We start from the raw sequence: 12,883 nt of genomic DNA on the forward strand, positions 1-12,883 counted from the left end.
TGGAGCATATGCTTTGTAGACAGCGGTGGACTTCGTCAGATGCCTAAAGTGCAGTCTGCAGTGGGCAGTGAAATATATACATTGATATAGATACAAAAATTGTAAATATTTTATTAAAATTAGGAAAGGTGCATTATGGCTAGGAGGAAACAACTTGTAAAATAAAATATTGTATATATTTTTTTAAAGTAGGCAATTCAGAACCATCTGTTATTCCTGTTTCTGGTATCTAGTACTAACCTTCTGTTTGTTGTTTATTCATATTGTTCTTTCCTGGGTTTTGTTGTTGTTTGACAGTTTGCATTACCTTTTCCTATAGTACAAACTATCCTCACAAAAGCTGAGAAACAGATTTTTCTATGGCCATTTTAAGATCCATTATTTTTATTTCATCTTAATAGTTTAGAGAGAAATATAGCAGTGGGAAAGGAGCCAGTAAACAAACCTTTTCAGGTCAACACTTAAGATGCTGAACATACATATGATTTACAATACACTATAAGTATTCATGTGGACTTTAAAATGAAAAGCACTTAAATATTTAAATTATATTCTTAAAGTTAGCAAGTTCAGAATATGTGGATTGACTATTGCAAGTATTTTGTTTCGCATGTATATTCAATCAAAAGCCTGATTTCTCAGGCTTCTAATTAAAATTAATTTCAAATTGTTTTGTTTTTATTCTAGTTTTATATTTGTTATATTTTTTATTGTGTATACTGCCGAGAAATACACATCAGCTGGTATATAAATATGATAAATAAATAAGTTCTGAGAAAATAGATTTTGACTGTTCCGTCACTTCAACTATCCTTAAAAGACTTGCCAGGAAAAGTCTTTCTGGTTAAACTAAAACTGGATATAAGATGGTCATATTATAGGTTCAATGTCAAGCTGTTGTTGGGACAAATTCTACTCTCAGAAATGGCAATGGATTTGGAATAATGTATGTTGACATTTGAGTAATATTAATATGAATAAAATTATGTTAAATGATATCAATATATCCTTTAAAAGATATGTAACTTACATCTCGCTATTAGTGTGTTATTCATTCAGTGCTGATGTATCTTGTATTTTGGACATGCCTCCTTATTTGTAGGTTGTGGAAACAGAATCTGGCTATCATAAAAGCAATAACAGGTTGTGGTATTTCACTTGACACAAAGTATACTTCTAGGATATGAAAACTACTGTAGATGGTGGTTTTGAACTGATTCTTTCTAACCACTGGAAAGTTAAGTGTAACTTCTTATTGGAAACCTATGGCATCACCACCTTGAATGGACATTATTATAGATGATATTGACAGTAGTGTACTTAACCAAGTTGACAAATTATAGGAAAGCAAAGAAACATTCTCATCTAGATTAATTAGTAGAAAGATTGATTTTATTAATAAAGTATTGGAACAAAGGGTTTTTTAAAAGATAACCTTGAATCATATTGACTGCTTTCTCTTTTGCTAATAATCATTATTCAAGAAATTTTAAAGTAGTTTAAATGTTATTTAAACACATTCAGAGCTTTACCTGGAAATTATTTTACTGGAATATGTGAAAACTGCCAACATGTTAATTTTAGCTAGCTCAAAAAGTTGTGATTATATATTTAATATAATGCATGTGGAGAGCTATACAATTATATATTTAACATAATGCACGTGCATTTTCTAGGGACGGTCTCTGAAAAAAAGTTAATTATAATTTTGGAATGTCTCTACTTGGCAGATATGGTATCCAGACATTATATTAGTGATTAAATTTTTGTGAAAAAATGCATTTTTACACATAGACATTTTTCCATGGAAAAATACAGCGGGGGGGGGGTGGACAAAAATTCAGGAAAATATTCAGTTACGGAACATTTTCCGCCACACATCGCTGCCACGATCAGCCATGGCCCACCTGATGTGCAGTGTTATGACTCTGTAACGCTCTGCCCCAGGGGCTGCTGTGATGCTGCTCAGTGTTCCCTGTAAGAGGGATTCCCAGATGTTGTTGACTCAGCTGCAATGGCCAGAATCCCCAGCTGCAATGGCCTTTGGGGATTATGGGAGTTGTAGTTAACAACATCTGGGAATCCCTCTTACAGGGAACACTGATGCTGCTGTGAACAAGCGGTTGCACAAGGAGCTCCGTCAGAGCAGTCTTGGGGCTGCTTAAGAACCCACAGCAGCCCCCGAGGCAGAGCATTACAGAGGCATCACACTGCACATCATGTGGGCCACTGTTTGCTTTAAATGAGTGCACAGCTGGTTTGCCACTGTAGGAAACAGGATGTTGGGTGAGATGAAACTGATCTGATCCACTAAGACTTTTCTTTTGTCCCAAATTTAACCCTACTGCTCCATCTAGCGCTGTAAGAAAATATTACTTCCATTTTATATTAGAGGGATTTCTGTACAGGATAATGTCCAGCCATTTAGATTCTTTCTTTCTTTCTTTCTTTCTTTCTTTCTTTCTTTCTTTCTTTCTTTCTTTCTATCAAATGGTTGGACTCCTTTTCTTTTCTGTTACAAAAAGGGGGCTAATTGTGAGGATGCTAACTTCCAAAATACATCATCATTGCACTTAGTCATTTTGCATCATGCAAATGCCCTATAGCTATCAGACAATTTGCCACATAGCTGTTCTATGTTCTAGATTTAAGAAATCAAAACTGCTTTGTGATACCTTAAACACTAGCACATTCATTTTAGCACAGGCGTTTATGGACTAGAGCTCAGTTCATTAGCTGCATCAGTAATCCAAAAACTTTTGGTTTAAGATTAGAATTAAGATGCTTTTCATTTTCACTCATGCTCTAAAAAAATGGGAATTGCAAGTTAACGTGTCTATCTTAATTTCTGCGCCATATGAGCTGTAAAAACTTTGTACAGTCTGGTATACGATGGTGGCTTTAAAAATGAGGCTCCATGCACCCACACTTTGCTTTGATCAGAGAGCCATCAGGCAGAAATTCATCGGGGCATCTCTAGGAAGTGATTAGGGAAGCTGCACCTGTTAAATGTCTGCCTGGATACACCACTCCCCAGCCCAATGTCCAACTGAAAGACCAAGGCAAACTGTGGGTGCATGGAGCCTCATTTCTAAAGCCATCATCATATTATTGAACTGTGCAAAGTCTTTACAGCTCATGTGGCATGGAAGTTAAGATGTTGAAAAGACTCCTCATCTTAACTTTACTGGCACAACTGTGCCAGTTTAATGCAGAGAGAGAGTGAGAGAGAGTGAGAGAGAGTGAGTGAGTGAGTGTAGGAAGTCAGAGATTTCACTTTATTTATTATTTATAATTATATCCTGCTATCCCTATCAAGGACCCCAGAGTGGTGTACATGGTTATGTTTATACTTACAGCAACCCGGTGAGGTAGATTAGGCTGAGAGATAAGGGACTGGTCCAAAGTCAGATAGATAGATAAACAGTACAATCAAAGCACTCTGGATTGCAATAGATACAGTCTGTGACTATTTTTAAGTGAAGCTTTAAAGGATAATAACTGCTGATTAATATCAGCAATAATCATACGAAAAGCAGTTTTCTTGGCTATGCTGAGTTAATTAACTCATATATTTAGATGGTCAATGGTTCCTTTCTTATCAGTACCTAAAGGGATACTGATAAGGTTGTAATGGGAAGAGAGCTGGGGGTGGGCGTTGTAACAAGCATGGATTGTCCCTTTTGCTAAGCAGCGTTTGCCCTGGTTTGCTTTTGAATGGAAGACTACATGTGAGCACTGTAAAGTTTTCCCCTTAAGGGATGGCGCTGCTCTGGGATGAGCACCTGCATGTTTGTACGCAAGTTCCCTCCCTGGCATCTCCAAGATAGGGCTGAGAGAGATTCCTGCTTGCAACCTTGGAGAAGCAGCTGCCAGTCTGTGTAGACAGTGCTGAGCTAGATAGACCAATGGTCTGACTCAGTATATGGCAGCTTCCTATGTTCCTATGGGGTGGACCCAGGTAGCCAGACCTGTCAAATACTACAGACTGATGGCTGGGCAATCGTTAAGCAATCTTTCTCACTTCCCAAGGCAGATGTTCAAATGCATAGAGTGCCTTGGCCAGCCCCTACTTTTTCAAAGGCTTCTTATCACCCTAGCAGGCAAGAATCCATCAAGCTTCAATGCCCTGTTCCTGTGTGAAATTCCAGTAAGCAATTCCACCCTCCCACAGCCTTTGTGTAACTAACTACCTGGTAAGGAAACCATTTCTCCTGTCAAATTATTCATGTGAAGTAACCAGCATGTGAGGATTGGTGAGGTATTTCCTGGCCCTGGTTAAAGAATATTGTTCTCCCTTTTTTCTTTTTTTAACAGCCTAATTAGGAACAAAGAACAAATAGTTTTGTGGCATACCTTAAAGACTAGTCTCTAGACCACTTCATCATATGCACAAACTTATCTTCTGTTGGCAAGTGTGTGTGTATGTGTAGTGGGTATGGAGGAAGAGGAGGAGAGGAGGAGGAGGAGAAGAAATTGTAATCAGCAGAACCAAACAGCCATGAAATGCAGGAAGTATGGTTTGTGACCATTCTATGTAAAGCTGAAATGTATGAAAGATAAACACTGTGACAATTCACAACAGCAATAGTTGGCAATCACATCATCTTTGTAGTTCTGCTAAGTACATTTACTTCTGTTGTGGGAGAGGAAACTGTTATCTTGATTCAAGCCTCTTCCTTCAAGGAGCCCAGAGCAGTGTACTACATAGCGGGATAGGACCGTCTCCGTGGTCCTAGTCCAGCACTCTAACCACTACACCATGCTGGCTATACCACACTGGGTATGTGATATTGGTGTGACATAATTCAAGCATAATTCAAGTTCAAGCATTCTCCAACAGGGTAGAATTACCCAGGTATTGGGGAAGCAGAAGTGCACCAGAGAGCCACATCCTCTGGAGTTGATGTGCTCCATAGCCACACCTCCTATTCTCCCCAGGTTCCACACTAATAATAATAATAATAATTAATACATCTGCCACACAATACACCAGATATAACTGTAGTCGAGAAGAAAGAAAAACAAGTTAAAATAATCGACATAGCAATACCAGGGGATAGCAGAATAGAAGAAAAAGAAATAGAGAAAATCACAAAATACAAAGATCTACAAATTGAAATTGAAAGGCTGTGGCAGAAAAAGGGTTTTTGTGAAAGACTATCTTGCCAAGGTGTGTGTGTATAATTCCAAGGGTAACTGAATCAGGCATGTAGTTACAACATTTTCAATGACTGTAAGCAGATTTTTAAGTGTGTGTGTGTGTGTGTGTGTGTGTGTGTGTGTGTTTGTGTGTGTACACGCCTGATTCATGCCTGATTCAGTTACCCTTGGAACTGCCCACTTGTAGAACACCAGAACAGAGTGAACGTTGCATTAAAAACAACTGTGAGCCTCTTTTTCCATCTCTGCTTTTTGCTTTCAGCCCAGACACAATCTCACACTCTGCTGTGTTCCCACTCTGTTTTTTCAGGATTCACTTCATGGCAGGTGCTTGCTTGAGAATGTCTTATGTAGATTCAAAGGGAAAGAGGACGCCTTCAGGAGGCTGAATCTGTCAATTATTTACCCCGAGTACAGCAATAGGTATAAAATGATGCCTCCCCTGTCCTCTTCACCCAGCTATCATGGAGAAAGCCCTGGGCATGGTGCTACTTCTGAGCTCTACAGGTAAGAAAGTTAGGAACATAGGAGCCCGCGTGGTGTAGTGGTTAGAGTGCTAGACTAGGACCGGGGAGACCCGAGTTGTTGTTGTTGTTGTTGTTGTTATTATCATTATTCATTATTCTTATTCATTATATTATTATGTATGGAGTTCAAATCCCCATTCAGCCATGAGACTAGCTGGGTGACTCTGGGCCAGTCACTTCTCTCTCTCAGCCTAGCCTACTTCACAGGGTTGTTGTGAGGAGAAACTCAAGTTTGTAGTACACTGCTCTGGGCTCCTTGGAGGAAGAGCGGGATATAAAATGTAAATAATAATAAGTGTGGTGTAGTGGTTAAAGTCAGACTAAGACTTAGGAGGCCCAGGTTCAAATCCTCATTAATCCTTGAAGCTTATTGGTGACCGTAGGCTAAACACATCTCTCAGCATAACCTGCCTCACAGAGTCGTTGCAAGGATAATATCTTTTGTTCCACTGGACTCTGGGAAGAGCATCTAGGTTCCAAGTTCCCTCCCTGGCAGCATCTCCAAGGTCAGGCTGAGAATGATTCCTGCCTGCAACCTTGGAGAAGCCACTACCAGTCTGTACTGAGCAAGATGGACCAATGGTCTGACTCAGTATATGGCAGCTTCCTATGTTCCTATGACCTTTATTTATTTATTTATTTATTACATTTTATATCCTGCTCTTCCTCCAAAGGAGCCCAGAGTACTACATACTTAGATTTCTCCTCACAACAACCCTGTGAAGTAGGCTAGGCTGAGAGAGAAGTGACTGTTCTAGAGTCACCCAGCAAGTATTATGGCTGAATGGAGATTTGAACTCGGGTCTACCCATTCCCAGTCCAGCATTCTAACCACTACACCATGCTGGCTCTTAAGGCAAATAGGACAATTGTGTTGCTAGCAGACATGGATTAGTTAAGAATCAACTATTAGCCTGATCCTAAAGACTCCCAATGAGTTAAATACTAAGGCTTGCTTCCGAGAAAATATATTTCGGTTTGTGGTAGACCCATGGTTGAGTGTCGATAGGGCATCTATTCTGCAGTGCCCTACTACCACTGAACCATTGCCCCATCTCCAACCCTACTAGGGCTGGGAAAGATTCCTGCCCAAAACCTTGGAGAGCCACTGCCAGCCAGAGTAAACAACAGGCTGGCTCACAAGATGGTGAATAGGATAGGACAAGTGTCCTGCTCAACTTCAGGAGCTGTGTGCTTCCCGTTTTCTGCTCTTGTGTGAGTAAACAGCAAGGTAGGAGGCATGGGCCGTGATCATCTGTGAAGTGGGAGCTGGGTAGGAGGGCTTTTTGTCCTACCTTGTTAAAGATCTGGGTACAGTTGCTGGGTAGGATGCTGTCTTCCTACTCAGTGGGAGGCTAGCTGACGATCACTGCCAGTGCCTTGCCTTGTTTTTCCCTCACACATCACCACAAAACAGGAGCACGCGCTGCTCCCAAACGTGAGTAGGGCGTCTGTCCTACCCTATTTCTCATTGTACAAATGAGCCTATCACTGAGCAGGATGGACCAGTGGTCTGCCTTGGAATAAGGTCTATGTTCTATGATTTCAGCCTTCGTTATTTCTCTTTCCTTCCTTATAGTCCACCATGCATTCCAAAGTTTTCAGGTGAGTAACAGATCCAAAACCCATCAGTAAAATATTCAAAGCTGATCAAGGACCAGGGCTGCTCAACTCTGGTCCTCCAGTTGTTTTTGGACTACAGCTCCCATAATCCCCAACCTACAGTGGCCAATAGTCAGGGATTATGGGGATTGTAGGCCAACATCTGCAGGAGGGCCTAAGTCGAGCTGTCTTGCCATACTGACCTAAAACGACTGCGTGCCTGCTTCACGCCAATCACGCTGTTTTGATAAAGTAGCAAGAAGCAACGATACGCCGAGGAACCGCTAAGACATCGGCACCTAAGAGGATCCATGGAGGAAAGCTGGGATCTAATTTTAGTTCTAGGCCTGACAAATGCAAGGGCCTGTCCCAGCGAACTCCTGTCGACAGTGTTGTGCCCGGAGGGAAAGCACAGCATGTAAAGAAACCATCAGTTCTTCGGGCAGGACGTGCGGCTTCTTGTTCTCATAACGAGAGGACATTTGTGCCTACACCTGTGCTTGGATGTAGGAAGCCTTTCCCCAAGGAACACTTTTCAAGGTCTCTTGGCTTGGGAAGGTTAACCCTGCGTATGACATTTGCCACTTGCCACAAAAACCGCTCTCACGGCCAAACATGGGGGCTCTTCTAATGATCCTCTCTAGGGTAGGAGGGGAGGCCAGGCTGGATCTGGGAGCCATTTGCCCTCCCAACTAGCTACTGTGAAAATTCTACAATACAAACAAGGTAGGAGGAGGGGGAGATGATCGTCCGTGAGCTGGGCATGGAGGCAGGCAGCAGCAATGAGTCCAGAACTGAAGGCCTCCTACCCACTGTGAGGCTGGGTAACTAGAGCATCGAATGACATACAGATACGCCCAATATTTATATACCGCTTTCCAACAGAAGTCCCCAAAGCTGTTTGTTTGTTTGTTTGTTTGTTTGTTTGTTTGTTTGTTTGTCAAATTTATACCCTGCCCAAACTTACGTCTCTGGGCGGCCATAGAAATCTGTATCTGGGAGGCCATAGTTGACATAGAAACAGAGTTGACAAGAGTTGACAGAGATGACAGAGATGGGTGGCCGTCTCTGGGCGGCCATAGTTGACCTAGAAATCAACCAGCCAATCAATCAAATGACTCCCTGTAGTGTCCCCCAAAGGGCTCACCATCGAAAAATGAAACATACGATAGCCACAGCCACTGGAGGGATGCTGTGCTGGGGACGGATAGGGCCAGTTTCTCTCCCCCTGCTATGTCTGTTGAGCTACGAAGGCTGAAAGCCTCCCTTGTCCTTGCGTGTGTGATATGGTGGTCTTGTGTCACAGTGTCCGCTCAGACCGGTGAGCGCATCATCGGAGGATCGGAGTGCTGGCCACACTCTCAGCCCTGGCAGGTCTTCGTGTACAATTCCCAGCTGACTCGGTGTGGAGGAGCCTTAATTGATGAGCATTGGGTGGTGACGGCTGGGCACTGCCTCGGAAGGCAAGTTGAAGGGGCCATGGGGGGGAGGGAGGGAGGGAGTGGAGGGTAGGGGAAGGCCTCTGGGCCACAAGTGCTGTCAAGCAGAGAATGGAGGGCAAGAAGACAGACTTTTAAATTTACTGCTTCTCCATGTAAATAAAACCAACAACACCTCTCTGCATGTAGCAAGCAAAAAGAGGTTAGGCAAAACTCAATCTGCTGACATGCTAGCAGAACACATTTTCCATGGGGAACATTCAGACATGCAACTCCCTCCCCTGAAGTTTGACAAGGGCTATACCGGTGATTGTTCCGAACATCTTTCCCTTATAGCACGATCTCAGTCCATCTTGGGGAACATGATTTGCGGAAGAACGACGAAGGAGAACAGCATTCCTCTGCAGTTCAAATCATCCGCCATGCTGAATTTGAACCCGTGTCTCTGAAAAACGATATCATGCTTCTGCGGCTGGATCCCCCTGCCACCCTGGGGGATACCATTAAGATCATTCCCATGGCTACAGAGTGTGCGCCCACTGGAACCAATTGTGTGGTGTCAGGCTGGGGCACTACTACCTACCCGGAAGGTAAGTAGAATGGCCAGGTTCACACATGGTAGCGGCTTAAGGCAGAAACAATAAGAGAAATGTCATAAAGCAGGTCCCCTGTTCGTATCACTATCTGTTCAACAGCCATGCCAGACCAATAAGGGAACAGACAATATTTATTATTATTTATTTATGTGCTACATTTTAATACCACCTTTCTGCCTTGACAAAGGCACCCAAAATGGTGTACAATATTAAAAGTAGCAAATTGCAGAATGTTAAGAAAACGTTGTCTCAGGCTGTGGGTCTTTTCAGGAGCTGAGGACAAGAGCTCCCTGGCCTGAGTGCCTCCTTTCTTGCCTTCCTCTCAGGGCACACTGGTCTTTCCGTACTCCTGGGAAGGTTGGGGGGGGGGCTGCCCCAACTGTCCTCACAGGTCAGAGCTGGTCTCTATTGGGGCTGATGTTATGCTCCATGTACATACAGTCTATGAACAGTGCACACACACTTATGTATGCACATATACTTATTCACGTGACGTTCAGTGCATAGGAACATAGGAGCATAGGAAGCTGCCATATACTGAGTCAGACAATAGGTCCATCTAGCTCAGTATTGTCTACACACATTGGCAGCGGCTTCTCCAAGGTGGCAGGCAGGAGTCTCTCTCAGCCCTATCTTGGAGATGCTGCCAGGGAGGGAACTTGAAACCTTCTGCTCTTTCCAGAGCAGCCAATGTAACAATCTTACATTGTTCATACATCGAGTTTCCCATTCATATGAACCCTGCTTAGCTCCCGGCACAGATCATAATCACAGAGAGTCGCCCGGTGCAATGGCCAACAGCGACCACACCACCTAGGACAGAATAAAGAGGATTTGGGGGCCCCCAAAGGCTGTGGAGGCCTGGGACTTTGGTCCTGAAGTCCAGGGCTAAGAGCACCACTGGATCAGCGGCATGCAGACGGTCTCAGAGTCATATTATCCCCAGCTCCTCCAGTTGGTGCAGCAGGGATGTAACTTGCCGAGGGAGCAAGAGGTTGCTGGTTCGAATCCCTGCTGGTGTGTTTCCCAGACTATGCAGCGATATAGGAAGATGCTGAAAGGCATTATCATCTCAGACTGCGCGGGAGGAGGCAATGGGAAACCCCTCCTGTATTCTACCAAAGACAACCACAGGGCTCTGTGGTCACCAGGAGTCGACAGCACCGAGTTGACACTGACTCGACGGCATATCTTTACCTCCAGTTCAAAGGATCTACGAGAGCAGAGCTGGGAAAGAGCAAGCGTCTGGAAGAGCCGCTCTCATTCAGACTAGCAAGTTCCCCCCCCCCAAGGACAATTCAGAAGTGCACAATGTTATATGAGTGTAATTCGCGTGTGTGTGGTGTGTACCGTGGCAGCACACACTGTGCATTAGGAATGTGTGCGAACTTTGGCGTGAGAGCGATGCGGGGGAACTTTAAAAAAGAGAAAAGTGGGGCGGTGCACATCGCATAAAGTCCCATGTGGCGTCAGCACGCACATGTTGTCTGTGCATGCATGGGCACCATTTGTGTGGTCAGCAACACCATGCTGATTCCGCAAATGGTGCCTGCGCAGACGCCATGGGTGTGCTGACACAGTGCGGAGTTTCTTGGGAGGCATGCATGCCACCTTAGCACTGGCGACGAGCAGGTGAGGACCTGCTCTCCTCTTTCTTAAAGGCCCCTTGTGCTGCTTCCGAAATTGGGGGTGGGGGCAATTTAAGACCACTGCTGTAAGATCACATCTTATGTTCAGATTTTATTTCCAGGGGTGAGCGGGAGGAGCAGGATCTAGGGTTAGCAAGGAAGGAACTGGAAGGCAAAATAGTGAAGCAACCAGCCCTGGTAGTCTGTGTTTCCCACTCAACTCAAGGTTTAATCTTGCAGTGAACTATTCCTACATCCTGAACTGTATGGATACAACCATCTTGGAAAAGGATATATGCACAGCTACATATGGAAGCTACTTCTCAGAAAATGAGATCTGTGCAGGAAAACTGGAAGGAGGCATAGACTCATGCCAGGTAAGCCACATACAGCTTGCATGAAATCAATCAATCTAATCAATCTCATGCAGGTTGTAGTCGATTTGCATATTTCTACACATGAGTAAAAACAAGAGGATTGTTCTTACGATCAAGGTCGAAGGAAGAGCCAGCCAGGATAGGAGAGCCATGTGTGCTCCTGGTTAGCTTTTGTAAGTTTGCAAAGATCAAGGTAGGAGGAGGGGAGAGTGATTGTGTGAGAGCCGGCAGCTGGGTAGGACAGGCACGGCCAATCCACATTCTGTCCCGAGCACTTTATCGAGGGTGGACAAAAAGCCATCCTACCCAGTTCCCAACTCCCACACAATGGGAGTCTATCATCAGCTTCCGACTACAAACAGACAAACATCTGCCACACAATACACCAGATGTCACTGTAGTCGAGAAGAAAGAAAAACAAGTCAAAATAATCGTCATAGCAATACCAGGGGATAGCAGAATAGAAGAAAAAGAAATAGAAAAAATAACCAAATACAAAGATCTACAAATTGAAATTGAAAGGCTGTGGCAGAAAAAGACCAAAATAATCCCAGTGGTCATTGGTGCCCTGGGTGCAGTTCCAAAAGACCTTGAAGAGCACCTCAACACCATTGGGGCCACAGAAATCACCATCAGCCAATTACAAAAAGCAGCTTTACTGGGAACAGCCTATATATATTTTGCGACGATATCTATAATAACCAACAGTATTGATGATAAAATTCAGCCATCCCAGGTCCTTGGGAAGGACTCGATGTCTGGATAAAACAAACCAGTCAATAACACCTGTCTGACTGTGTAAACAAGAAATAATAATAATAATAATAATAATAATAATATAATTCAAGGACTTTCCCCCCTAGCACAACTTTACTCTGGACTTTCTGACCATTTTGCTTTGGTGAATCTACAGGGTGATTCTGGAAGCCCCATGATCTGCAACGGAGTCCTTCATGGTATAGTGTCCTGGGGAGCAAACCAATGTGGAGCGAAGCAAAAGCCAGCCATCTACACCGAGATCTGCAAATTCCGGAAGTGGATCGACGAGACCATAGCGAGAAAGTGACCCATCAGCCTAAGCGTTGACTTTCCCCAATAAACGTGTGGAGGAAATAGAATCCATCCTTGGCTTCCCAGTCCTGGCTTCTTCCATTGGGCACAGAGACATAGGAACACAGGGAAATGCCTTATACCAAGCCAGGCTGCCATTGGTGCATTTAGTTCAGTCTTGTCTACACTCTACACCGACTGGCAGCGGCTTCTCCAAGGCTGCAGGCAGGAGTCTCTCTCAGCCCTGTCTTGGAGATGCCGCCAGGGAGGGAACTTGGGCCCTTCTGCATTCAAGCAGGTAGGTGCTCTTCCCAGAACAGCCCCATCCTTTCTAAGGGGAATATCTAATACTAGCAGATCCAACCAGTCAATAACACCCGTCTGACTGTGTAAATAAATAAATAAATAAATAATATTTATATACTGCTCTTCAACCAAAGTTCACAAAGCAGTTTACAAAGAAAAATACATAAATAAAATGGTCTCCTGTCCCCAAAGGGC

The 12,883-nt window shown here is 43.8% G+C and overlaps 1 protein-coding gene across 1 annotated transcript; it reads left to right on the top strand.

The window, feature by feature from the left end:
- The first annotated feature begins 5,627 nt into the window (after positions 1-5,627).
- LOC128333137 (trypsin-like) lies at positions 5,628-12,398 on the top strand. The gene is made up of 5 exons (XM_053268253.1): positions 5,628-5,670; positions 8,599-8,755; positions 9,068-9,321; positions 11,196-11,332; positions 12,246-12,398. The coding sequence occupies exons 1-5, from the start codon at positions 5,628-5,630 to the stop codon at positions 12,396-12,398; spliced, it is 744 nt and encodes a 247-aa protein (XP_053124228.1).
- Positions 12,399-12,883: the final 485 nt, after the last annotated feature.

The sequence above is a fragment of the Hemicordylus capensis genome, chromosome 7, assembly GCF_027244095.1.
Source record: "Hemicordylus capensis ecotype Gifberg chromosome 7, rHemCap1.1.pri, whole genome shotgun sequence".
In the NCBI taxonomy this organism is placed as follows: domain Eukaryota; kingdom Metazoa; phylum Chordata; class Lepidosauria; order Squamata; family Cordylidae; genus Hemicordylus; species Hemicordylus capensis.

What these genes read in the sequence shown, in the direction of transcription:
- LOC128333137 (XM_053268253.1), top strand. Translation starts at nt 5,628, where the DNA reads ATGGAGAAAGCCCTGGGCATGGTGCTACTTCTGAGCTCTACAG. An exon ending in GCTACTTCTGAGCTCTACAG is followed by an intron (nt 5,671 to 8,598) that starts GTAAGAAAGTTA and finishes CTTGTGTCACAG; the next exon opens with TGTCCGCTCAGACCGGTGAG. An exon ending in GCTGGGCACTGCCTCGGAAG is followed by an intron (nt 8,756 to 9,067) that starts GCAAGTTGAAGG and finishes TTTCCCTTATAG; the next exon opens with CACGATCTCAGTCCATCTTG.